The sequence below is a fragment of the Phocoena phocoena genome, chromosome 2, assembly GCF_963924675.1.
Source record: "Phocoena phocoena chromosome 2, mPhoPho1.1, whole genome shotgun sequence".
NCBI classification, from domain to species: domain Eukaryota; kingdom Metazoa; phylum Chordata; class Mammalia; order Artiodactyla; family Phocoenidae; genus Phocoena; species Phocoena phocoena.
In genome coordinates, this window is record NC_089220.1 from 117,109,248 (window position 1) to 117,135,693 (window position 26,446).

Below are 26,446 nucleotides of genomic sequence, written 5' to 3' on the forward strand. Positions count from 1 at the left end.
GGCTTGAACTAACAAAATCAAGAATGATACTGTCATCCTGCTCAATCAGATCTTAGAGACTGTAAAACAATTTGTAATACAAAAGATTGGAAACAATATAATGGCCCATCAATAAGAAACTCAGTAAATAAATCATGGTACAAACATACACTGAACTAATAAGTTCCACTTATTGCATCCTTACCAGGTGCCAGACACTGTTCTAAATGAGTTTCATTCATCTAATCTCTCCATCACAGTATGAGATAGCTGAAGTTTTGATCTTCAAAATATATATATAAGGTAGATCCATATGTGTTGACATAGCCCTGGACTTTTGAATGCTTGGCTGCAGGACCTCAGAAGGAAGGCTAGGGTAGGGTTGGGGGAGTATAGGTGACAGACAATCACATTTTTATTAAATTAACATGAACTGAAATCTGAAAATGGAAAATAAATTACAAAGAGGGACCCTTTGGGGGAGGGGTGTTATGGGTTGAACTTTTGTTTTTTGCTTTTAAAGCATAGGTTTCAGGTCTCTGTCTAGAAAGCTTATCCTCCCCTTCCTCCCACCTCCTTCACCAGACAAATCTGACTCATCCTTAAGGTCTCAGCTCAAAAGTCACTTCCTCAGCAAGATCTTCCTTGACTACTCCCTGAACTGCTCCTTGTTACTCTCTCTCCTAGCACCATCTTGTTTTTTTTAAAAGAGAGTTGATCACAATTTGTAATTGTGTACATGTTTCCATGTCATTGGCCTAGAGTCTGCCTGCTTAGCCAGGAAGGTGGGAACCACATCTGTAGGCCCCTGTACCCTCAGTGCCTAGAGCCTAGAACCTAGTACACAGATTCTTCATAAATATGTATTGAATGACTGAATTAAGAAGATAACCAGACTTTCCTGGCGGCACAGAGGTTAAGAATCCGCCTGCCAATGCAGGGGACACGGGTTCAAGCCCTGCTCCGGGTAGATCCCACATGCCACGGAGCAACGAAGCCTGCATGCCACAACAACTGAAGCGTGTGCTCTAGAGTCCGCGCTCTGCAACAAGAGAAGCCACCGCAATGAGAAGCCGGCACGCTGCAACGAAGAGTAGCCCCCGCTCGCTGCAACTAGAGAAAGCCCGTGGGCAGCAACGAAGACTCAACACAGCCAAAAATAGAATAAATTAATTTTTAAAAATTCTCTTAAAAAAAAAAAGACAACCACCTTGGGACTTCCCTGGTGGTCCAGTGGTTAAGACTCCACACTCCCAATGCAGGGGGCCCAGGTTTCATCCCCAACCCGGTGCAGCCAAATAAATAAATATTACAAAAAAAAAAGACAGCCACCTTAACTCTGAGACCTCTGTCTTACCATTGTCGTATGCCTTTTTTTTTCTTTTTGGCTGCATTGGGTCTTCGTTCCTGGGTGCGGGCTTTCTCTAGTTGCAGCAAGCGGGCGCTACTCTTCATTGAGGTGCGAGGGCTTCTCATCGCGTTGGTTTCTCTTGTTGCAGAGCACAGGCTCTAGGCGTGTGGGCTTCAGTAGTTGTGGCTCGTGGGCTCTAGAGCGCAGGCTCAGTAGTTGTGGCACACAGCCTTAGTTGCTCTGGGGCATGTGGGATCTTCGTGGACCAGGGATCAAACCCATTTCCCCTATATTGGCAGGCAGATTCTCAACAATTGCGCTACCAGGGAAGTCCCTCTCCTGCCTTTTTTTATATTTGTTTGGATCTAGGAATAGAGATACTTCCAAAGCTGTGATTAGAATTTTGTAACCTTTCCCCAAAAACACCTTTACTTCTGAAATCTAAAGCTTCTCTCAGAAATTGCTCCAAAATACCTACTGCCTATGAAAGAGACATGTCTAAAAGACAGATACAGAATAAGTAAGGTCATAGTACTAACCGATGTCTAGGGTGAAATTTTTTTCTTGTTTACTCATAGGCCAAAGCTATAATCACTAGGATGGCTGAAGTAAGCTATGTAAGGAAGGTGAAAAATCTTGTCCCTTGTAGATAACATTTCCCCCATTACCCAATACTTTAGGGCCTGGTATTTACCTACTCTCTGCTTTTTCTATTCTTTTCCTTTTCTCTAAACTAAAATATGATCTGGCTTCTTCCTCACACAAACAATTTTCTCATCTGACACCCCTATTTACTACTCCCAGATCACAGGTTAATCAGTCACTATTCTTGATACCTGTTGTTACTTCAATACTTGATACCTGTTGTCTAGAGTTTACCTAACACTCTGAATTGTAATTATTTGCTTATTTGTCTGTCTCTCCCACTAGACCATGAGTTCCTTGAGGGCAGAGGCCATGTCTTATTCATCGCTCTCTCTTCAGAACCTAGCACAATATATAGTTCAGAGTAGCTGGTGCTCAATCAATGTTTGCTGAAAGAATGCACCCATCCTTTTCCAGCAAACAAGGTACAATTCTTGCCAAAGAGTACCAAACAGGTTTGGGTACTTAATTGCTCACGGGAAAACATTCAATACAGGAGAGAGGTACCAACTGAGTTACTTTACTCTCACTCTCTTTGACTTACCTGTGTTAATGGGGAGGCCAGAGCAGAATGGATAAATTAAGTCCACGGATTAATCTGGTCCTTCTTTGATGTAAAGATTGGGTATAATAACAGAATCCTAACATAACATGGGACTCAAAAATCAGCTTATTTTACCAAAGCAACCAGTCATACTCTGGCTAAAACCTCAAGGCTTTTTGTCAACTTTTCCTGCCCTACATATCTGAAGGCGTAAAACAAAAGACCGCATTTGCTTAAAAAATACATATTATGGGTTTTTTACTCATTTCTTTATTAGAAAGGAAGTCTATAGCTAGGAAGATCATTTCTTTCCCTCTTCCAATGTACGTAGTGAGAAGGTTTTGGGCTATCCTTTTAATCACATTCACAGAATTAAATATAGTCCTTGTTCTTAGAAGTCTGAAACGTATCCAAACAACTTTTAGCAGCCTGCCACACACCTCCACTCGGTCTTCTCTCCAGGGTCACTAACCTGGGAAGCAGAGAGTGGAGGGGCTTCCCTCCAGACTGCATTCTCATTCCAGTTCATCATTTCATTCACTCAGCAAACATATATTGGTACAACAAGTAGCAGGCATGATGCCAGGCAGCAGCGACCTAAAGATAAATAAGACAAGGTCCCTGACCTCAAAGTGCTTACAATCTAATAGAGGAAGTGTGCAATAAAGAATTTAACCTTGGGGCTTCCCTGGTGGCGCAGTGGTTGAGAGTCCGCCTGCCAATGCAGGGGACATGAGTTCGTGCCCCGGTCCGGGAAGATCCCACGTGCCGTGGAGCGGCTGGGCCCATGAGCCATGGCCGCTGAGCCTGCGCTTCCTCCGCAACGGGAGAGGCCACAACAGTGAGAGGCCCGCGTACTGCATTAAAAAAAAAAAAGAATTTAATCTTGCCCAAAGAGAGGCTGACCTTTGCCCTTGGTTCCTGGTAAGGAACCTCTAAGCCCTTGGAATGTCCTGCCTAATAAAGGTGTCTTTGTTTGCATGGGGGTCTTTTGCCACACTAGATAATCCAGTAATGTGACTAGGAGGGAGGGGGACTTTGGACCACATGTTATCAGCTGGACCCCAGGAAGGGCTGGAGATTGAGGTTGGCCAACCAGGTCTGTGTGACCAAGTCCAATAAAAAACTTTGGACACCAAGGCTCAGGTGAGATTTTCTGGTTGACAATACTCCATGAGTTTTGTCACACAGTTAGTAGGAAGTTTAAAGCTGTCCATGACTCCACTGGGAGAAGACAACTGGAAGATCCATGTTTGAAACTTCCCTGGACTCTGCTCCATGCATTTCTTCCCTTGGCTGACTTAAATCTGTTTCATTTCACTGTGATAAACTGTAACTGTGAGTAAAACAGTTTTCAGTGAATGTGTGAGTCCTTCTGGTGAATTATCAAACCAAAGAGCAGTCTTGGGGACTCTCCGTAACTTTGGGAAACAGATGTGTAGTGGGATGGGGAGGGCACAAAGATGAGAATGGCTAATTCTACCTGCAGAGGTAAAGTTTCAAACAGGTATCTGTTTATTCAACAGATGAGTAGGTATATTCACCAGGTGGATAAAATCAGAGTGAGAAGGGACGGTTTTGGGGGGAAAAAATATGAAACATGTGTGTTTGTACTGCGAACTATAAAGCAGCATCACTAGAAAGGAGGCAGAAAAGGAAGCAAGGTATTTTATGAGACTAGACGGATACACTAAGGCCAGGTCATGAAGAAACTTGCATAGCAGGCCAAGAAGCTTCACATGTACCCTGTAGGCGAAGGGAAGTCCTTGAAGTAACATGATCAGATGTGCATTTTTAGAAAGGATCACTCTGCCAGTTGTGACAGGCATGGATTGGAGCTGTGGGGGAGGGGGGAAGACTGGTGGCAGAGAAACTGGTGGCAGAGTAAGAGCCTCTGGCGGTGCTGCAGAAAAGAAATGATGAAGACTTGAATTAAGGCCTAACTACTTACCAGTCTCCCAGTCACTTCAAACTCAGCATGTCCCAAACTGAACTCATTATCTTTCCCCCCAGTCCCGCTCAATTATGCTCTTCCTGGGATTCTTGTCCTTGTTAATAGCATTTAGTCACCCAAGTTAGGAACCTAGGAATCATTCTGATGATTCCTGTCCATTTCTTACCTTTCACAGCTAGTGAGTCACCATGTCCTTAGGTCCCACCTCTTTCTTCTCCATTTCCTCTACAATCTAAGTTATGAGTCAACATTAAAATAACCAATATCCAATCCCAGAAACCTATAACGCAACCATATTTGAAACAGGTGGCAGGAGGTGACTTTATAATTCGCAGAGAAATATGACCAAGAGACATATTCTATTCAGTGATGATAAATAATACTGGCTCCTCAGTTAAAAATATAAGGGCACTAAAAAAAAAATATATATATATATATATATATATAAGGGCACTCCCCTGAGATACAGCCTTCAAGCTACCATTCAGCAGTATCAAGTCGTGCATGGTGATAAGTTTGGCTAATATGTTCTTTGGTTCATGCATCTGTCCCCAGAGAGCGTTCTTTGGGGAAGTAGTCCTTCCAGACCGATTATTTCTGGGCAGAGCCCGGACAAGTCTCTACTGATACTAGCATGCACATCTCCTGAAATGATACAGTTGGCTGCTGAGAGCAGACTAGAGCATTCAGAAGAGACTAACCCTTTAAGCAGCCTACAACAAGCTTTTTGGCAAGAGGGACACAATGTTTCTATTGCAGAGTTGACCTAAATTCAGGAAAGAGCTTATTGATATAGGCACGCTTAAATCTGCAGCCAGCTGGGTCATCATTGGGTAGGGGAGGAAGGGGTTTCTTCCTTCACCAATTTTACAGAGTCAGCCCGAGCAGCTCTTTAAGAGCCCAACACTGAGGCTAGCTCCAATGGTGTTCTGAATTTGTGTAATGAGGCTCTGCTACACCACAACTTCTGCCCGGATCTGTTCCCAGAACTAATCAACACAAAGAAACAACTGCGTGTCAGACAAGATCTGCCCTGGATCCCTCTGAAATTTTGTCCACAGGATACTAGTACTGCTGGAGTGGAACAGTGAAGTCCTTTTGTCTTGTAAGAGAAGTCCTAGAAAAGTGGAAAGTAGTATGGGGAGCAGATTGAGGCCACGGGAAATGGGACACATTTCCTGAACACAGAGCAGAAACTGGTTGGTGTTAGACGCCATCTTCCACTCCCACAGCTGCCAAAGGGCTCTAGTTCACAAATCTGAATGGATCCTGCCTGCTCAAAGCACTTCATCAGCTCCCTTTCATCCATACATAAAACCCAAAACCTCTGCATAACACACAGGCCATTTATGATCAGACCCATCTCTTTCCAGCCTCCTTTCCCATAGCTTTCCAGCCCTACTTGACAACTGAGCTATGCTGAACCGAATTCAGGTCCCAGAGCAAGTCCTTCCTGGCTCTGGAGGCATGCATCTGCACACCCTCCTGCCTCTGTGAGAAACTCCTGCCCTCCTTGTCTGCAGAGCACATTTCTGTCCCTCCTATGAGCCTCAGCCCAGCTTTGAACTCCTCTGTGAAACCTCCCTCTGCTCTTCCCGGCATCCCCCCACACCCCATGCTCTATGCCCCTTTCTGCACTAAAGCAATCATCCCACCATCTGGACCCACTCTAGATGCTGGTGGGTTTATTTTCTCACTGGATCGTGAGCTCCTCAAGGGCAGGGATGAAGTATGGTCCCTCACCATAACCGACTCTACATAAGCACAAGGCTTATCTTCTGGAAGGTGCTCAAATGTTGGCTGAAGTAGTGAATGAACTCCGTTTGCATTTTATCTCTGGCTGTGTCTAAACCAAAGAAAATCACACTTGTCTTCTCAGAAGAGGGGACATATTCAAATACCAAGAACTGCAGTTCCTGGTAAGACCTTTGAGAAGATGACGTTACCAACAGCAGCAACTGGAAACTCAGCAGAATGCTTAAGTGCTACAAACAGAGTGAAATGGGCCAAGACTTGAACAGTCACGGTTTAGGGGGCCTGAAGGGGTAGAGGTGGGGGAGATTCCTGACTATCTAAAGTTTAAGAATCACACACACACACAAATAAAATAAATAAAGTTTAACAATCACAAACAACTTCTTTCGTAAGAATTATATATATTTACATTGTGGATCCGAAATACATTTTCACAGGAGTTGCTGCTCAAATGCAAAGACTACCCAATCTGGAAACCTCCCCCAACTGTTAAAGCCAGCACTTCAGATAGGAGATAAGCTGTTTCCAGCTGGAGTGGCTTTGGAAAGTCTGCTCTAAAATGAAGTCATCTTGTTCTCGTCACTGTCCTCCTCCCCAGCCTTCCTTCTGGGACCAACCCCCATCCTGTGACTCCTAAAGGACGCTGCCCTCTCTAGTTATCCATGAGGCTCCCTGGGTGCTTGGGGCTATGGGAAGGGCTCTTCAGTTTGGGGGTAGACAGGTGCTCCAACTCATAGCGTCCATTCTCAGAGGACTTGTGTGTGAGTATCTTCTTTATTCCCTCCTTCTGGCTCCTCTTGTGCTCAATAATCTGCTGGAGCTGGTACCCAGCATATTCTGGCTTGGCAGTCAGCGGGCCAGCTGGCACAGCTACGCCAAGAACATCTGACACCATGTAAGGGCGCAGCCAGCCCACCAGAGGAGTGCTTCCAGGGCTATAGTGGGTCTGCTTGTGGTAGAAGAGAAGCCCATCTACCTACAAGAAAGAAAACCAGGGATCAGAATGACTTCTGGGGCCACATGTTTGTAGGAGACCTATATGCACTGGGGTAGCTCTTGTGGTCCAGCTCTTTTTTTCTGGGTCACTGCCAGCAGAAAAAGAGTCTTTGTTTCTCACACATGAATTTCTCTAAAAGAAGAAATGGCCTAGAAAACTAAATTTTAGAAAATAAAAACATAAAAAGTACTTTCCCGTTTACAGGGTGCTTTCCTACCTACTATTTCACCCTCTTACCCACCATGGAAGTGTCTGGGAGATGGAGCTGCTCAGACTCAGGGAGTTCTGGAGCCTCCCTCAAACACACAGTGAGTATGAAGCAGAAATTCAGCTTCAACCCAGGTCTTCTCTCCTCAAATCCCATTCACTTTCCACCACCCGGAGGTCTCTGTAGTGGGGGATGTGCTCCACACCGGGAACAAAGCCGGGGGACTGGACAAGCCCCTCCAAGATGCTGGACTGCTGAGTGCAGGGCAAACAGCCTGTCAAGAAGCCCTGCTCCCCAGCCACTGCTGGCTGCCTAAACCTCCTCCTAAATTGTCTGTGAGCTATGTTCTGGGAAACTCAGTTTTTCTCAACGGGAAGACCTCCCACAGTCCCATATGTTCTTTTCTGTGATTCGGTGACTCATCTCTAAAAAGCATTTATTGTCACTGGGGCATAAGGGTTATAAACAAAGATGGTGTTCTTACCACCTTCTTAACTGACTCCCAGAAATGAACGCAACTCAGCCTTTGCCATTTCATCATTTGGGAAGCTGTGATCCTTTTAGCAAAATTATATCCAGTTCAAACAAATACTTGCAGGTGACCAGGCAGAATTTTAAAGGGTATCATGGGCAAAGGAAGTCTGCTTGTAGGGTAACTGCAGGTTCTGAGGATGACAAAAGACTGCCCAGGACTGAGGAGATTCTGGGGATGTGAGACTTTCAGCACTAAAACCAGGGAAGTCCTGGGCAACCTTGGACAAGTTGGTCGCCCCACTGCCATGCCACTGCTCAGCAAGCACTGCCATCCCTGGGGACCATTTGCTCTTCGGAGGAAGGAAGGATTAGGAATTCACAGCCCTGCAGTCTGTCAGTCACAGAAGCCCCAGCTGTGGCAGTCAAACAAGGAGCCTCGTTCTCTGGCTTGTAGCAGAAAGAGGCACACAAGAAGGACCTAGGAATGGAAGCCTCACCCCTCTCTGGGCCTCAGTTTCTCCATCTGTAAAATGAGGGAGTTAGATGAGCTGTCCTTTCAAGGGCCCTTCCAGCTCTGGCATTCTGACTTATCTGGCAGGGTGGCACTGAGGCTATGAAGGGCCACGAGCACATCTTTTTCCAAGAGTCAGCACTTAGCCCTTTTCTGATGCTTTGACACAGCAAAATCAGAGGCTCTCTTAAGACTGTATAACCAAGTTTCCCTGTGTCTTACAATCAGATCAGAGCAATAAAAACAATGGTTTTGTTACCTCAAAAGGGAAATCCATAGACAGCACCTTACACAGGCTCTCAGGGGTACAAGGGAAATTCTTTAGCCCCACAAATTTAAACTAAAACGTAAATTAGAACAAAGAATTAGTACATGTTACAAACAATATTGGTTCCAGCAACTGAACAGCTGTATCAAAGAAGAGAAGTTTTCAGTCTCATCCTTCCCTACCCACTCCCTTCTACTTATCCTCTGAATTACTAGGTCAGGAGTTCTCAACCTTGCTTTATACAGGAGAACCATCTGGGAAACTCTTAAAAATTACTCATGCCCAAGCCCCACCCCGAGATTCTGACTGAACTGCTCTGGGGTGGGATCCAGTCTTTTTTTTTTTTTAAGCTCTCCAGTTGATTCATGCAGTCAGGACTGAGAACCGCTGCCCTGTGCTAGGTTTAGGGATTCTATGTTATTCTCCCAGCTCTATGACAGTTGCCCCTAATGAAGGACTGGTGAAGCCCCTTTCACACCAGCAAAAGTTTTTATACTGAAGCAGTATACCAAAGTGATTAGGACTATGACAACCTCTGAGTCAGATTGCCTAGGTTTGAATCCCAGCTCTGTCAATCATTTAATCTCCATATGCCTCCATTTTCCCATCTGTAAAAAGGGATAATAAGATATCTACTTCCTAGGATTGTTATGCAGATACAATGAGACAGTACATGTAGCACACACAGAACAGCATCTCAGAGAAAGCAGTACCCATGTTCCCTTTCCTCGGTGCATGTTCTTCTAGGACCTTATTGATAACATCACTGGAAGTACTGGTCCCATTTATTGTTCCTGTAACTGGTTATTCAGTTGCTTTTAAAAATGCTGTAAGCAACCCAAGCAAATGCCAGTCTACAGGGCTTAACTAATAAAATGCAATGAAAACAACTGTCCCATATTTAATCACTGAGCGAAGAGCCAAGACGTTTGGGTTATCATCCTGGACTCTGGGACCTTGGGGAAGGCAGTCCCTTCTCTGAGCCTATATGCTAATCTATAAACAGAGGGGACTGACTAGATGAGGTCACTCTTAGCTCAGATACAAAGGCAGAGGTTCTCAAAGTGTGGTCCATGGACCAGCAGTATCAGTTTCACTGGAGAACTTGTTAGAAATGCAAATTCTCAGGCTTTACCCCAGACCTACTGAATCAGAAATTCTGGGGGTGAGGCCCAGGAGCCTACATTTTACCAAGCCTCCAGAGGCTGCTGATGCAGGCTACAGTTGGAGAATTCTAAATAGTGTTATTAATAAAAACAGTTATTAGCATTTTATACCAACCACTGTTTATTGAGTGCTCACCGTAAGTATTATGCTAGAAAGACTTGTATATTTATATAATTTGGTTCTTAGAACAACCCTGTAATGTAGGTATTATTAACTGTATTAAACAGATGAAGAAACTAAGGCCAAGTAAAGATATTAACTTAACCTGGTAATTGTTAAAGCGAAAACTGGAATCTAGATAACTGTTAAGTCCATACTTTTCCCACTATGCCACGCTGCCTCAAAAAGAAAAAAGAAAAGATAATTTCATTCATAATGATTATATTTAGCTAACAGACCAATCCAAACCAATCCCCATAAAGAACTCTGCAATCCTAACACCAGGCCTTACGGGATTGAGCTTGGTTTTCTCTCCCAGTCCTTCTTCTGGTAACTTTGAATGCATCCAGTAGAATCGGAAATCAGTCTGCCAGAGAAGAGAAAGGGAAAGATTAAAAACTGCTCACCTCAAACTCTAATACGAACAAAAACACCCCATTCTAAAAAGGTACCTGATGGTCAAAAGGTACAAACTTCCAGTTATAAGATAAGTAAGTACTAGGGATGGAAGGAAAGTACAACACAATGACAATAGTTAACTCTGTTGTCTGGTATATACATGACAGTTGTTGAGAGTAGATCCTAAGAGTTCTCATGGCAAGGGAAAAAAAACCTTTATTTTTTTCTTTTCTTTTCTTTTTGGTATCTATATGAGATGGTGGGTGTTAACTAAACTTACTCAGGTAACTACTGCAAACTACATGTAGTCAAGTCATTGTGCTGTACACCTTACAGTGTTGCACGCCAGTTTAATTTCAATAAAACTGGGAAAAAAATAGCCACCTGATTTATGAAGACCTAAGCCCTTTTCTCACCCTCATTTCCCTTAAAACACTGCCGTAAGGTCAGGAAGATGTTCATAAAATATTTTTTCCTTAAAATCCAATAGAATTATTAATAGTAGTAATGCCAACATTTATCACCGAAGGGCTACTATGTCTCAGGCTCCGTGCTAAGGACCTTACATACATAATCGTATTAATCTTCAACCATCCTCTGAGAATTTTATTATTTTTTGTTTTTAATATTTATTTTTGGCTGTGCTGGGTCTTCATTGTTGCACGTGGGCTTTCTCTAATTGCCTCGAGCGGGGGCTACTCGTCGTTGCAGTGCGCAGGCTTCTCACTGTGGTGGCTTCTCTTGTTGCGGAGCACAGGCTCTAGGTGCACGGGCTTCAGTAGCTGTGGCACGCGGGATCCAGAGCGCAGGCTCAGTAGTTGTGGCACATGGGCTTAATCGCTCCGCGGCACGTGGGATCTTCCCAGACCAGGGCTTGAACTCGTGTCCCCTGCATTGGCAGGCAGATTCTTAACCACTGCACCACCAGGGAAGTCCCGAGAATTTTATTATTATTATCTCCATTTTACAGGTGAGGACTCTGAGGCTCAGAGAGATTACATCACTCACCCAGGTGCACACAGAAATACTATGGGACCAGGACTCACCAACTCCAAAGCACATTATGTTAACCTCTGTTTTATTTTACCTAAGGATTAGAAACTACTTTATAGCTGTAACTTCACATAAACTATTTTATTCCAAATTACTATTTTTTTTTTTTTTTTTTTTTTTTGCGGTACGCGGGCCTCTCACTGTTGTGGCCTCTCCCGTTGCGGAGCACAGGCTCCGGACGCGCAGGCTCAGCGGCCATGGCTCACGGGCCCAGCCGCTCCACGGCATGTGGGATCTTCCCGGACCGGGGCACGAACTCGTGTCCCCTGCATCAGAAGGCGGACTCTCAACCACTGCGCCACCAGGGAAGCCCCCAAATTACTATTGATCTAAATTACTGATACATATGCTTCTGTTGTTATTTAGGGACTTTTCTTTCTTTCTTTTTTTTTAATTTCCAAAACCAAAACCCAAAATAAAAAACCCACAATCTTTTCTTTATATTGTCAAAATATAGGTGGCTTTAGTTATCAAATTTGTAGGTTACAACCTACATGCATGTTATGAAACATCCTTCAACAGAATTATAGGAAAATATGTTCTTGATTGAATTTTTATTTTTTAATTTTTTTAATTTTTAAAAATTAATTAATTAATTAACTTTTGGCCACATTGGGTCTTCGTTGCTGCACGGCCTTTATCTCTCTTTTTTATAAAAATAAATTTATTTATTTATTTATTTTTGGTTGCACTGGGTCTTCGTTGCTGCCCGTGGGCTTTTTCTAGTTACGGTGAGCGGGGGCCACTCTTCGCTGTGGTGCGCGGGCTTCTCATTGCGGTGGCTTCTCTTGTTGCGGAGCATGGGCTCTGGGCGTGTGGGCTTCAGTAGTTGTGGCTCGTGGGCTCTAGAGCGCAGGCTCAGTAGTTGTGGTGCACGGGCTTAGTTGCTCTGCGGCATGTGGGATCTTCCCGGACCAGGGCTTGAACCTGTGTCCCCTGCACTGGCAGGCAGATTCTTAACACTGCGCCACCAGGGAAGTCCCTTGATTGAATTTTTGAGTTCCGAGTTTTAGGCTTGGCTCTGCATTTGGGCAAGGTACTTAACATCTGTGGCTCTCAGCTTTCATATCTAAATGATGAGGAGTAGCAACAATAGTACATACTTACTTTTTAGGGTTGTAAGGGATTCAATGAGATCATGCTCACAAAGTGCTTAGCAATGCAGGTCTTGGCTATTTTTTTGTTTTTGTTTTTTTATCTTTTGGCCACACCGTGCAGCATGTGTGAACTTAGTTCCCTGACTGGGGATTGAACCCATGGCCCCTGCATTGGAAGTGCAGAGTCTTAAACTGGACCGCCAAGGAAGTCCCTTGGCTATTATTTTTTGAATGAGATGCATGCTAGAATTCTGAAGTACCAGCACCTAGCACAATTTGGAAACCTAGCTTGGGGTAATGGCTACAGAAAGAAGCAGCCTGTGGTGATAACCTGTGATTTGGACACGTGGGCCTGCATGAGGATCGCCTGGAGGTTGATTAAAACGTAAGTCCCATCCCCAGAGTTTCTGATTCAGTAGGTCTAAGAATTTGCATTACTAACAACCTTCTGAGGCCACACATTCAACATTCTGAGAACCACTATGATAAACTAATTGACAGGGAGCATAAAAAACCCACCACTTTAAAACTGGGACAACGATGGGGAGCATAGGAGCAGAGATGGACCCTGTAGGGTGACCTAGCCTCTCTCTGATGACTGCATCTGTCACTCGAGAAAATCACCAATCTGAGAAAAATGTTGTGGGAAGGTGAAACCTAAGGGGAGAATATTGGGTGGGGGGCCTCTCCTCATTTGGAAAATCTCCTTCCAAAGCTAACCCCTCAGAGATTCGAGGCCTTACGGTCATACCAAGGAGGCCCTGACATTTTCAGGGTCAAGATGTGGTTGGTGAAGAGTGGAGGTGACAGAAGTCTATTTGATGGTGCTTAACATTCCACCTTCTCTTCCTTGTGCCGCCTGCACGAGGCAGCATCCCCTTCACCTGCAACCTTCCCTGCCAGCAAGCCTCCCACACTCTGGAGAGAGGGGAGGGGGCGGTTACAGCTTCTACAAAGTCCCAGCCTACCCTACACTCTGTTTCTCCTTCCTCCCCTCAAGAATTGCTATGCTTCCCTTAGTTCCTCCTACCTCTTTTTATAAATGAAGCTAATTTAAACACACCCAAGGATGCAAGGAACATTAGACAATGTTCTTGATATACCACATCCTGTACACACCAAGAAGTTGGTCACGTACTAGACACACATGCTGAGCCACTTTCCTGGGAGGAGAGGAGAAAACAGGAGAAGACATGAGGGGAGTATCAGTCCTTACCTGGCAGTCATAAAAAGGGTGTCCCCGCCAGCACATCACGTCCAGAACGTAGTAGGTCTGGTTCACCTCACTGTAAATGCAGTCCAGAATGGTGTAGTCTGGAGACACAAAGTAGAAAGTCAGTACAGGGTACCCCTTCCCATCAGGGTTCCCTCCACCACAATCTGGGGAGCCCCATATTAGGGGCTTGGGAACTGAATCCAACAATCCTCAGTGTTCACGGCAAGCACCAGCACTACAGGACAAAGTTCTTCACAGCCTTTTCTGGCTACCTGGCACAGTCTAGGGGTGACCTGAGGTATGACAGCACAAGAAGGATCAAGGCAATGCCAAGTGTGAACTCTGAACCTTTAGAAAAACTGGGACATTTACTCACCTTAGAGAAGCTCAAGTTTGAAGGGAAGTAATCTTCCATTTTAGTTTACAATTACTTTTTGAGTTCCTAACACAGGCACTGTGTTCTGTGGGGAATATTAACTATAAGTAATCCCTGCCTTTAAGGAAGTTACAATCCAGTTAAGGAGATAAGATGATTACAGAGGAAAGAACCAAGACCTGAATTATACAGCACAAACTAAGAAAAACGAGAGTTCCAGGAAATGCTTCATGGAAGAGATGGGATATGAACAATCTTTTGGGATCAGAGGACTAAAATAACAGGGCAGAGGGGAGGTGGAAGCACATTTCAGGCTCAAGTAAAAAAAGCCAATAGAGTGCTCAGAACAGAGGACAGGAATAACCACCAGCAGAGCCTGGGCAGGCAGAGGTGAGAGAACGGTTCTGGCAGCTCTGCCAACTCCTCGCTGAATGACCCCAGGCAAACTTTCGTGACCTTAGTCTCCCTGGCTGGGCCCAGGTGGGAGGAATAAGCTAAGATTAGGACACTGAGAAAGGAGAAAAGGGAATTCGGCGGGAAGCCGCAGCAACAGCTTACTGTACATTACATTTGGCCTTCTGGGGGTCCTTTCCCCAGAAAACTGCACCTGTCATCTTGTGATGGAAGTCCATGGGAAAGGTGCATTGACTTTAATTTAGGGGTTTATTGCCCAGCAGGCCTCACAAGTTGCAACTATTCTGCTGCTGAGGAGGCCTGACCTTGAGGGAGAGCCCAGTGGGCAGGATATTACCTGTGCGCAGTTTCAAAAGTATGCTTTTAAAGTGGGTCTTTAAAACAACTAACTAAGCAACTAACCAAGCACTGATTATAAAAGTTAATAAACAGTCAATTGTATGTAGGTACCTTTCGTTGTTGCTGAGTTTCGCCTGTTGCCTCCTGGCAGAAGGGAAGAAAAGCTGCTGACGCAGTAGCCACTCTTGGTGTAGGCACTGGTAGAACCCTGTGTGGACAATTACCATTCTTGTCAGGCATCAAGGTCTCCTTACCCTCTTGCTTCCACGTTCTGCAGGGGTGCCATCAGCCCAAAGATGGCTCTCATCAAATCCCTCCTGCAGGAAAGCGTTTCGATCCCCATGGCAGGGACAGCTGCTGTGGCAGATAAGGAACACAGAGTGTGCAGAGAACCCCTCCCACTACAGGCCAGGCATGCTGGTGCCGGGGGCAGGAGCAGCTACTCACCCTGGAGGCCACAATAAGGGCTCTTTTTCCAACAGGGCACACGACCACAATCCATTCCTGACCCAAATCTGAAGGGACGTCAATTAACCACTCTGACAGCATTAACTGGGAACACAAAAAATGGTGTTAAAAATCAACAGGGCTGTGCTGCTCCCATGTTTACAATGACAAAGAATTCACGTCCTATATATATAATAAAAATACATGTAAAAGAATGAGAACAGAAAAGGGTGACAGTGGGACCTCCAACCCACTAGCTCTTAGTAGTCAACTCATCTCCTGCTCACTGTGAACTTCAACTTCTCACCTTCATTATCTGCATCCATATCCATTCTTACTACTTCACCTCCTGTATGGGGGGATAGGACCCTCTATCTTTCCTTACTTTGTCCACCCACCTACCATTATCACAACCATTATGTTCCAGGGGCTATACCTCAGAGACGAATCAAGTCCCTGACCTTGAGATGCTCTAAACTAGATCATTTCCCAAACTAGTGACCCAAATACTATACTAAAGGATGTTAGGAAATCTACCTTAAATTAAAAAAAAAGGGCTGTGGTGAAATGAATTTGAAAAAATTTACTCTTCCATTCATCACTAGTCCCTCCCATCTATACAAGACTTTAGCCTATCAATTAATACTTCCCACCGAATCTCTCATCTCTCCCATCTCTCCTTCCCCTTAGGCCACAAAATACTTAACCCCTAATCCTCAAAACCAAGGCAAAAATGAAAACCTTTTATCACTCTACATTTCTATTAAGATATTCCACGTTCTCTCTTTTTTCAACTACTTCGTATTTCTTTTTTTTTTTTAACATCTTTATTGGGGTATAATTGCTATACAATGCTGTGTTAGTTTCTGCTTTATAACAAAGTGAATCAGTTATACATATACATATGTTCCCATATCTCTTCCCTCTTGCGTCTCCCTCCCTCCCACCCTCCAACTACTTCGTATTTCTTGCTGCTGCCTTCCCACCCACTCTGACACCCGCAGTCCAGATTTGCTACCTCACAGCCCCACTTGACCTCCTTGCAGCCAAGTGCCTCTATTCCCTCCCCTCCCCCTCCTTCCTCTACTCCTGGTGTAATGCTGCCAGTCACATCCTCCTCCTTGGCACATGCTCCCTTGGTCCCATGACAGTACTTTTCTGTTTTTCCTCCAAACATTCCTCCACACACTCCCCCAAAACATGTAGATAATCTTCAGGGGGCTGTTTTAGGTCCCCCTTTTCTTTTCTCTTAGATGCTGTTCCTCCTGTGGGGGTGGAACTCATCTACTTCACTTGTCATTTCTAAGATGATGCCTCCTGATTCTCTCTCTTTTTTTTTGTTTTGGCTGCGTTGGGTCTTTGTTGCTATGTGCGGGCTTTCTCTAGTTGTGGCGAGTGGGGGCTACTCTTCATTGCGGTGCACGGGTTTCTCATTGCAGTGGCTTCTCTTGTTGTGGAGCACAGGCTCTAGGTGCACGGGCTTCAGTAGTTGTGGCACACGGGCTCAGTAGTTGTGGCTTGCGGGCTCTAGAGCACAGGCTCAGTAGTTGTGGCGCATGGGCTTAGTTGCTCCATGGCATGTGGGATCTTCCTTGACCAGGGCTCGAACCCGTGTCCCCTGCATTGGCAGGCAGGTTCTTAGCCACTGCGCCACCAGGGAAGTCCCCTAATTCTCTTCTTTTTCATCTCCAGACTTCTTTCCTTTCCTCCAAACCTATATTTCCAGCTGTCCCTTTGCTATCTCTTTCTCTGTTGGTCCTCTCTGTACCTTAAACTCAGCATAGCCGAAACAGAATTCACTGGCTTCTGTTGCCCAAGTACCTCCCGTCCCTGAAACACCCACCCTTCCCCTTCTGCATTCTGTGCCCTATTAATATCATCACCTTCCTCTCTGTTATTCAATTAAACCCAAGGCATAATCAACACTCCCTTAAAGAATAATAGTAATACAACACCAAAAGCACAAATGACAAAACAAAAGATAGATAAATTAGACTACATCAAAATGTAAAACTTCTGTGCTGCCAAAAACATCATCAAGAAAGTGAAAAGACAACCCACAGAATGAGAAATATTTGCAAATCATGTATCTCATAAGGAACTTGTATCTAGAATATATAAAGAACTCTTATAACTCAATAATAAAAGACAAATAGCCCAATTTTTAAACGGGCAAAGGATTTGAATAGACATTTCTCCAAAGATATACGAATGGCTAATAAACACATGAAAAGAAGCTCAATATCATTAGTTACTAGGGAAATGAAAATCAAAACCATGAAACACCACTTCACACCCACTAGGATGGTTATATTCAAAAGGACGGACAATAACGAGTATTGGCAAAGATGTGGAGAAACAAACTCTCAAACATTGCTGGTGGGAATGTAAAATGGTGTAGTCACTCTGAAAAATAGTCTGATAGTTCCAGAGTTATCATATGGCCTAGTAACTCCACTCCCAGGTATATACCCAAGAGAAATGAAAACATATGTCCATGCAAAAACATGTAAATAAATGTTCATAGCAGCCATATTCATAATAGCCCCAAAGTGGAAACAACTCAAAAGGCCATCAACTGATGAATGGATAAACAAAATGTGGTATATCTATACAACAGAATATTATTTGAAAAGACATGAAAAGGAATGAAGTTCTAACACATGCTACAACATAAATGAATCTTGAAAACCTTCTAAGTGAAAGAAGCCAGAAGCAAAAGGATGTATCTCATATGATTCCATTTATACGAAATGTCCAAAATAGACAAATCCATAGAGACAGAAAGTAGATCAGTGATTGCTAGGGCCTGGAGGGAAGGGGAAATGGGGAGTGACTGCTAATGGGTGTGAAAATATTCTAGAATTAGATAGTGGTGATGGCTGCACAGCTCTGTGAATTACTAACAAAATACTGAATTGTACACTGTAAATGGGTGAATTGTATGTTATGTGAATTGTATCTCAATATGGCTGTTTAAAAAAATAGCAGTAGCAGCTAATACTGTGGGGCATTCATTATGGGCTCTGGGCTAGGTATTTAAGGTACACTATTTCATTTAATCCTTCTAACAATCCTATGAGATAGGTACTATTACGATGTCCCATTTTAAGGATAAGAAACTAGAGACTTAGACTGGTTAAGTAACTTGCCCATGGTCAACACAGAGCCTGACTTTGAGGTCAGTCCATGCGACCTGAGCTTAAACCCTTACCCGCTTCTCATATCGCCTCTCCTAGCCATAAATTCTGTTCATTCCACCTGGCAACATCTCTCATACTCATGACCTCTTTTCCTTCCCACTTCTACTGCCCTTAGCACTCATCAGATCTTTTAGCAAACCTAAGCCCCCTACCACAGTCTCTCTCTTCCAGGCCTTTCTACACTGATGTGGTAGTCATCACATGAAGTCCCACCTCTGCCCCTGACTCAAAAAGTCTCGGTGGTTCCTCACAATCTAGACCCAGAGTCTAAAACCTTGTACATATTTCTGCTATACTCCTCTCCCTACCCTATGTTGCTCCATCCTCACACACACTCTGCACACCCCTCCTGAACACATCATATATTCTTCTCCCACCTCTGGGCTCTTGCTCAGCCTGATCCTGCGGCCTGGAATGCCCTGAAATGCTCTGTACCTCCACCTGTCCTACCCATGTTTCCAAACTGTCTCCTCTTTCATTAAGCTTTTCCTGATTTCACAACCCTGCTTCTTTCTCTGTTGGAAGTTAATTTCACTTTCTTATTGCAAAAACCATAATCTACACTTATTAGAGGAGTGCATGGGCTATTTCTGGCCCACATCTATCTTCCCCTGAGAATAACCTAGCTTAACATAGAACAGGGCCTTCAACAATGCTTGCTTGGGGCTTCCCTGGTGGCGCAGTGGTTGAGAGTCTGCCTGCCGATGCAGGGGACGCGAGTTTGTGCCCCGGTCCAGGAGGATCCCACATGCCGCGGAGCGGCTGGGCCCGTGAGCCATGGCCGCTGAGCCTGTGCATCCAGAGCCTGTGCTCCGCAACGGGAGAGGCCACAACAGTGAGAGGCCCGCGTACCACAAAAAAAAAAAAAACAATGCTTGCTTGGGGGGGACTTTTCTGGTGATCCAGTGGCTAAGACTCCGCACTCCCAATGCAGGGGGTCCGGGGTTCGATCCCTGGTCAGGGAACTAGATCCTGCATGCCACAACTAAAGATCCCACATGCAGCAACAAAGATCCTGCGTACCACAACTGAGACCCGGCACAGATAGATAGATAGATAAATAAATAAATATTTTTTTAAAAGCCAACATTCTGTTTTAAACAAAAACAAAACAAAACAATGCTTGCTCGGGACTTCCCTAGTGGTGCAGTAGTTAAGACTCTGTGCTTCCACTGCAGAGGGCATTGGTTCGATCCCTGGTCAGGGAACTAAGATACCGCATGCTGCGCAGCATGGCCAAAAAATTTAAAAAACAACAAAAAAACAATGTTTGCTCAATAGAACTAAATTGTACTTTGTCATAGAAGATGTCTGTGCTATATTTGAGGCAGAGAAAGAGGATGGGAGTGTGTGCACTCAGGAACCATATTCTTAAGGTGGGAGAGGATTCTGAAGTGACAAGACACTTGGGTTATAGAGAGAAGTATACAATAGCAGGGTAGACCCCCAGCCCCACTCAGACACATGCCCTGCCTTCTGGAGAATAACTGGATTGCCTAGAGCACTGGACAGTCTCCACGCCTGCTTCACCTATGGTGCCACAAGCCACACCGATTTCCTCTCTGGAATCAACAGGCCACTTAGTCAAGTCTGTTATAGTGATCTGTTGTTTCATGGCCTCAACCTCACCTAGGCCAACTGGCTGGCCTGGGGTGGCTGGGCAGGCTCCCAGTATTCAAGGACCTCCAAGCTCCTACCACCTGAGTGTGAAGACCCAAGGCTGGCATGTTAGTCTACCACTTGGGAAAGACTACCAGCTTGGGAGATGGGGTGGGGGACAGTGCTGGGCTGGGCAGGCCTGATCCAAAACAGCTGTATAACGACTAGTAAAGAATGGCGTCCGCTAGCATATCAGTAGCTCAGGGGCTTTAAATGTAGCAGGCCGGAAGCCTTTGCTAACAGCATGGGGTAATGCTTCCCAAACCCACTACCCAGACTCTATCAGTGACCCCTGTCAGCACACAAAACTGTAAGTCATCTCTCTTCATCTCATAACTTTTATGTACATCAGCACTTTCGTTGCAGATGCTCTTCCTTCTTCCTGCCTCATCCTCCTCTTCAGGGCAAGTAAAGAGCTTTGACTGCACAGTAAAGGGAGAAGGACCAGCGGCGCCTAATCTTCTCTGGAGCACTCACTTGATTAGCATAGCGTTTTGGTAACTTCTTGCCAGTGTCAACATCCATTTCCTCATCATCTTCCTTTTCTTCTTCTTCCTCACTCTCCATCCCTGTCCAGTCATCTTCAGCGAGTCTTCTGGCATGGTTCACATAATCCAGCCGCTTTCTGAGAAAAGAAAAGGCATAAGGACAGGTCTTTACGTCTTATAGGAAGACACTCTGAAATGTGACAGATGTAATTCAAAGTCTCCAAATTCAAGAGCAACTTGGGAATTGTGGTGGGGTAAGAGATGACAAAATTTCCTTTGTAAGCCTTAACTAGTGACCACCTCCTCACAGATCCTGAATAGGAAACTCCCTCTGAACACACTCAGCTTTCCTCAGTTTCCTAAGAATAGGCAAGGTACAATATTTAAAGGAATTCTCAGGGTTCGCTAGTGGCTGATCCTACTCCTACCCACCCCACCCTAGACTCCCATCTCCACCCCAGGTGAGAGCTGACACTTCCCTGCCTGGCAGATATACCGTCTGAAGGCTCCCAGGGATTGCAGAGAGGAAACACCCAGAGGCAGTGAGAAGTTTGAGACAAGGACAGCTTCTGGGACTTTCTGAGGAACAGCCAGACCTTTTTGCAGTTCCTAACTTTCAAAAAAGGCCACTTAGAAAAAACTAAGGAAATCTGAGTGAAGAAGTATGGATTTTAGTTAATAATAATGTATCAATATTTGTTCATTAGTTGTAACAAGTGTACTATAAGATGTTGGGAATTCCCTAGCGGTCCAGTGGTTAGGACTCGGCACTTTCACTGCCGTGGGCCCAGGTTCAATCCCTGGTTGGGGAACTAAGATCCTGCAAGCTGCTCAGCGTGGCCAAAAAAAAAAAGAGAGAGGAACTTGACATTTTGGAGGGAGACTTTTCACCACATACTCCTTTTCAAAAACATTTATTTATTTATTTATTTATTTATGGCTATGTTGGGTCTTCGTTGCTGCGTGCGGGCTTTCTCTGGTTGTGGCGAGCGGGGGCTTCTCATTGTGGTGGCTTTTCCTGTTGAGGAACACAGGCTCTAGGCACACGGGCTTCAGTAGCTGTGGTGCACAGGCTTAGCTGCTCCGCGTCATGTGGGATCTTCCTGGATCAGGGCTCAAACCCATGTCCCCTGCATTGGCAGGCGGATTCTTAACCACTGCACCACCAGGGAAGTCCCGTCTCCATACACTCTTGTATGTATTGTGAATTTTGAACCATACGAACATACTACCTATTCCAAATTAATCACAATTTTTAAAAACTGGGGATCGGGGGAATGCGTGATCTGAGAATGTAATCTGCAAGCAACCCAGAGGCCACAGGGAACCATCTCTGCTAAACACATCTAGTGATGAAGCAGTGGGCAAAATGCAGCTGTCGATAGTTCCTCCTAATCCTTAATTCCTTAACCAGAAGAGGCCTGTGTTGCACTGAGAATAAAAGGATAGGCCCTGCCTTCAGAGCAGCCCATCCTCAAACACTCCTATCCTGCAATCAATCTCTTTCCCTGTTTGCTCATCTTGGTATTGAGACCGAAGTGTATGGAAGACATTTCCTCAGATTCCCTGTGGAATTATTTGTCTTGAATTCCCAAGGGCTCCACAGAAACATCTGGGCTGAAGGAAGACAGGAAGCCCACACCAAAGCCAGGAGTCAGACTGCAGGAGAAGGCACACAGGGAATGTGGGGAGTGGAAGTATGGGAGTGGCTTTCACAAGTCCCTAAACTACAAAGCTCAGTACTGCTGCCAGGAAAAAAGAAAAGAAAAATTTAACCAGAGAGTTGAGCTTTTGCTTTCAAACTTCAGTCTCTCCCGACTCCCTCATTTTTCCCAAGCTCTGGGTGTAAAGGATGTCTACCTCTGCCAGGATTTACCCCTCCCAAACTTGTGGGCAAGAAGAACCACCTACAAAGGGTCCACTTTGAAGGTGGCTCTGTAGAGACAAGCCTGGAGCCTCCTGAATGGTTCACAGCTCCCAGCCTACAGAGAGAAGCCAAGGAGTTAAAGTATCCCTTACGATTTCTGCAGTTCCAGTAACCGGCGGCGCCGCTCACTCTGCTCCAAGGAACTGTACTTGGACTTGTACTGGGACAGGCGGGGGTGTGGGGCAGCTGTGCTGTTCAGATCTTGAGACACAGAAAAGCTACTAGCCAGGGCTTGACTCAGCTCTTCCATCTTCCCTACAAAGGAAAACATCAGAAAATTGTTCAATCGTTTTGTATCACCTTTCGGGTACAGGCAGTTATGGTGTAACATGATGGCTACATTCCTAAAAAACCTCACTTAATCCAAAATCACAATTATTTCTATGGGAAAAAAAAGAAGTTAAAGGGTAAGTGAGTTACATATGAGCAGTAATGTTTTTCTCGCAGATATTTTAATAATGAGCATTTTGATAGCTCTGAGTGTATAAACTTCAACATCAATCAAATTCACCTTGTGATTGAATCTAACTTTTGCTCTTTGTCATCATTCACCAGGGACCCTGTCATTAATTCCTTCTTACAATCATTGACATGCAGTGAAGTAATCGATCATCTAATTTTTTTCCTGAATAGCTCTAAAAAGCTGTTACTCAATAACTAATGTAATTTTCTTTTTTAACTTTTTTTTTTTAAATGTAGGGCTTCCCCGGTGGCACAATGGTTAAGAATCCACCTGCCAACGCAGGGGACACGGGTTCGAGCCCTGGTCCGGGAAGATCCCATGTGCCGCAGAGCAACTAAGCCCATGCACCGCAACTACTGAGCCTGCACTCTAGAGCCCACGAGCCACAACTACTGAAGCCCGCGCGCCTGGAGCCCGTGCTCTGCAACAAGAGAGGCCACTGCAATGAGAAGCCCGCGCACCACAAGAAGAGTAGCCCCCCCTCACCGCCACTAGAGAAAGCCCGCACACAGCAACGAAGACCCAAGGCAGCCAAAAATAAATAAATTTAAATAAATAAATAAAATATGTAATTTTCTGATGCAAGTTTTATCTGATTGGCTGTTTAGTTCTCCAATAAATGCCAACTCATATCAAGAAAATTTAGTTCCAGGAGAAGTACTGGTTCTGGAGCCCAGGGAGGAAGACAAGAGGAGCCAAAACCCCAAACCTGGTAGTTACTTTCTTGCTTTATAGCTTGTTTTGTTTATTTGCTTGTTTGGGGTGGGCAGAAGGAAGGTTTCAGGGCTACCTATGCAGGACTCATTTCGAAAAGAGCTAAAATGTGGAAGGCTGCCTTCCAGTTAACACCAGCTGCTCTAGAAAATGTGAAGGACAGACATGTGGTACATTTGGGAGACAGAGAGTAAATCATATTGGAGACAGACTACCAAGGGCCACCCTAAAGAACGGCAGTAGAGAGAAAGATGTGAATTCATACTTCACTCACCCTTCCATGAATGAAGGTATGAGGTGGCACAGGAGCTCACCTAAAGATTAGATGTGCACCTCAAGGAATTCCCTGGCAGTCCATTGGTTAGGACTCTGTACTTTCACTGCCAAGGGCCCAGGTTCAATCCCTGGTGGGGGAACTAAGATCCCACAAGCCGCCACAGCCGGAAGAAAAAAAAAAAATTAAAAAAAAAAAAAGTGTGCCTCAGACTGCAAGAAAACAGGAACATTTGGGAGAAATTTTACTCACACACCTGGGCTGGCCCAACCCTTCAAGTTCTAGTATAAACCAGAGGGTACCACCAGTGCTTAAACTCCACCCCAGTCCAGGTCCCAATGCTCTTGAGCCTCAAAACCAACAGGTTCATTGCAGAGCCTCCACAGTTAAAAATACAACTCTATGGGCCTCTACTTGGCAAAGAGTTATTTTCCATTGCACATTTGAATTCAGATTTTCTTTCTTAATTTACAGCATTAGATTTTTTTTTTTTTAATGCCTGCACCACGCAGCTTTCGGGATATTAGTTCCCAGACCAGGGATCAAGCCCCCAGAGTGAAAGCGCCGAGTCCTAACCACTGGACCACCAGGGAATTCCCTAGATTTCTTTTTTCTAATTTGAAAGGAACTTTTCTTGTGTGTGTGGTTAAAAACGCATGACATAAAAGTTTACCACTTAACCTTTTTTTTTTTTTTTTTTTTTTTTGTTGTGGTACGCGGGCCTCTCACAGTTGTGGCCTCTCCCGTTGAGGAGCACAGGCTCCGGACGTGCAGGCTCAGCGGCCATGGCTCACGGGCCCAGCCGCTCCGCAACATGTGGGATCTTCCCGGACCGGGGCACGAACCCGTATCCCCTGCATCAGCAGGCGGACTCTCAACCACTGCGCCACCAGGGAAGTCCCACTTAACCATTTTTAAATGTACACTACAGTTGTGTTAATTACATTCACATTGTTGTACAATTTCCAGAACTCTATTATTCTTGCAAAATGGAACCTTTATACCCATTAAACACGAAAAAAACAGAAACAAAACCAAAAAAGCCCACCTTTTTAAAACTTAAGATTAGCATATTATGTGTGGATTTGAGGCGTGTCTTAACATGTATGTTATGCAACCGGGGTGGCCATTCATAGTTGAGGCTGGGTGATGAGTACTTAGGATCCTAAATGGTATGCTATTTTCTGTATTTTTCTATACTTTTGTGTAAGTTTGAACACTTCCATAGTAAAATCTTTTAAAAATTCATTATGTCTTCGTCTTACCAAAGTAATGACCCAATCTAAAATACATTTATTAGGCCTCATCGTGCTTTATCTCGGTGTGGGTTCATGCTCTGCCAAGAAGCATAAAATCCTTCTTAAAATTGATGCCTTGGACACTGGGGCGGCTGGCTGTACCTCCCTTTATGGCTGTCCTTGGCTGGCTCCTGCTCTTTCAACCCATTCTTCGGAGGATGATGACTCCAAGGGTTCTGACCTGGCGGTCTCAAACTCCACCCGTATCCCATTTCCGATCCACCCAGGCCCCTCCCCCGAGCTCCAGACTCCAATTGTCCCCCCGCTACTGCCTCTTCCTCCTCTCCCTCCTCCTCCCCCTCCGGGGGCGCCCCGCCTCGAATCCCGCAGCCAGGATCTAGGCCTCCTCAGCGTCTCCCACCGGGCTTCAATGCGGCCGGGGGAACTGAACTCCACTCGACCGCCCTCCCTGCTACAGGCGCGCACAGCTTTTCTCTATGGATGGGGTCATCTAGGCCTTGCATGATTCGCCCCTCCCCCACAAAGAAAATCCCTGAGGGGTCCTGGCCCGACAGCCTGGAACTTAAGAGTGGAAGCGCGCCCAAGGAGAGGCCCCGGCCTCGCTCTGCCCCTCCAGGTCATGTCTCGGGAAGCCGGGAGTGTGCAGCCGGCCACAGAAAGTTACAGCCGGGCGCCCAGGGGCAGTTCGGGAGCCGGCGGGGCCCAAGCTTGAACCGACGACTCACCAGGCCGAGGTGACAATTCCACGCGCAGCCGCCAACGCCGCCGCCGGGGGCCGACCAATCAGCTGCCTTTAGAGAGCCGGCCCCGCTCCCTTGGCCGCCGCCATGCCGCCGGGCTCACCCACCTAGCGAGGGGAGTTTCCGGCTCCTCCGGACGTAGAGAACGCCGGGAGTTCTTCCGCGGTTCTGTCACGGGCTTGCGGTTACTTCCGCCCTCAACTACTGGGGTTTTTCCAGTCCGCCCGGGCGGGAGTCCTCCTTCTGATTTTGCGTTGCTACCCTCCTGCAAGGTGACTTGGCCGGGCCGAAGCCTCACTCCTGGGCAGAAGCTACTCCGGGTTACTTTCGCCAATAGCTGGAACCCCGGTCTCGTGGCCGGGCGTT

At 45.4% G+C, this 26,446-nt stretch overlaps 1 protein-coding gene across 3 annotated transcripts; it reads right to left on the minus strand.

Moving 5' to 3' along the window:
* Nucleotides 1–6,617: 6,617 nt before the first annotated feature.
* On the minus strand, nt 6,618–26,122 carry SNUPN (snurportin 1). 3 transcript variants are annotated; one of them, XM_065872160.1, is made up of 9 exons: nt 26,066–26,122; nt 22,723–22,885; nt 20,693–20,840; nt 15,354–15,458; nt 15,018–15,114; nt 13,778–13,875; nt 10,305–10,379; nt 8,678–8,758; nt 6,618–7,204 (listed from the first exon to the last, which is right to left on the minus strand). In XM_065872160.1, exons 2-9 carry the CDS (start codon nt 22,878–22,880, stop codon nt 6,881–6,883), a joined length of 1,086 nt encoding a protein of 361 aa, XP_065728232.1. In that variant the 5' UTR covers nt 22,881–22,885; nt 26,066–26,122; the 3' UTR covers nt 6,618–6,880. The 3 variants fall into 3 exon arrangements, with proteins under 3 accessions (XP_065728232.1, XP_065728233.1, XP_065728234.1); XM_065872162.1 differs by lacking the exon at nt 26,066–26,122 and adding an exon at nt 25,482–25,509 and having other exon boundaries at nt 6,881–7,204; XM_065872161.1 differs by lacking the exon at nt 10,305–10,379 and having other exon boundaries at nt 26,066–26,117.
* Between the last annotated feature and the right edge of the window lie 324 nt (nt 26,123–26,446).

What these genes read in the sequence shown, in the direction of transcription:
- SNUPN (XM_065872160.1), bottom strand. Translation starts at nt 22,880, where the DNA reads ATGGAAGAGCTGAGTCAAGCCCTGGCTAGTAGCTTTTCTGTGTCTCAA. An exon ending in CAAAACGCTATGCTAATCAA is followed by an intron (nt 15,459 to 20,692) that starts GTGAGTGCTCCA and finishes TTGTGTTCCCAG; the next exon opens with TTAATGCTGTCAGAGTGGTT. An exon ending in AAACTCAGCAACAACGAAAG is followed by an intron (nt 13,876 to 15,017) that starts GTACCTACATAC and finishes TTGTGTCTCCAG; the next exon opens with ACTACACCATTCTGGACTGC.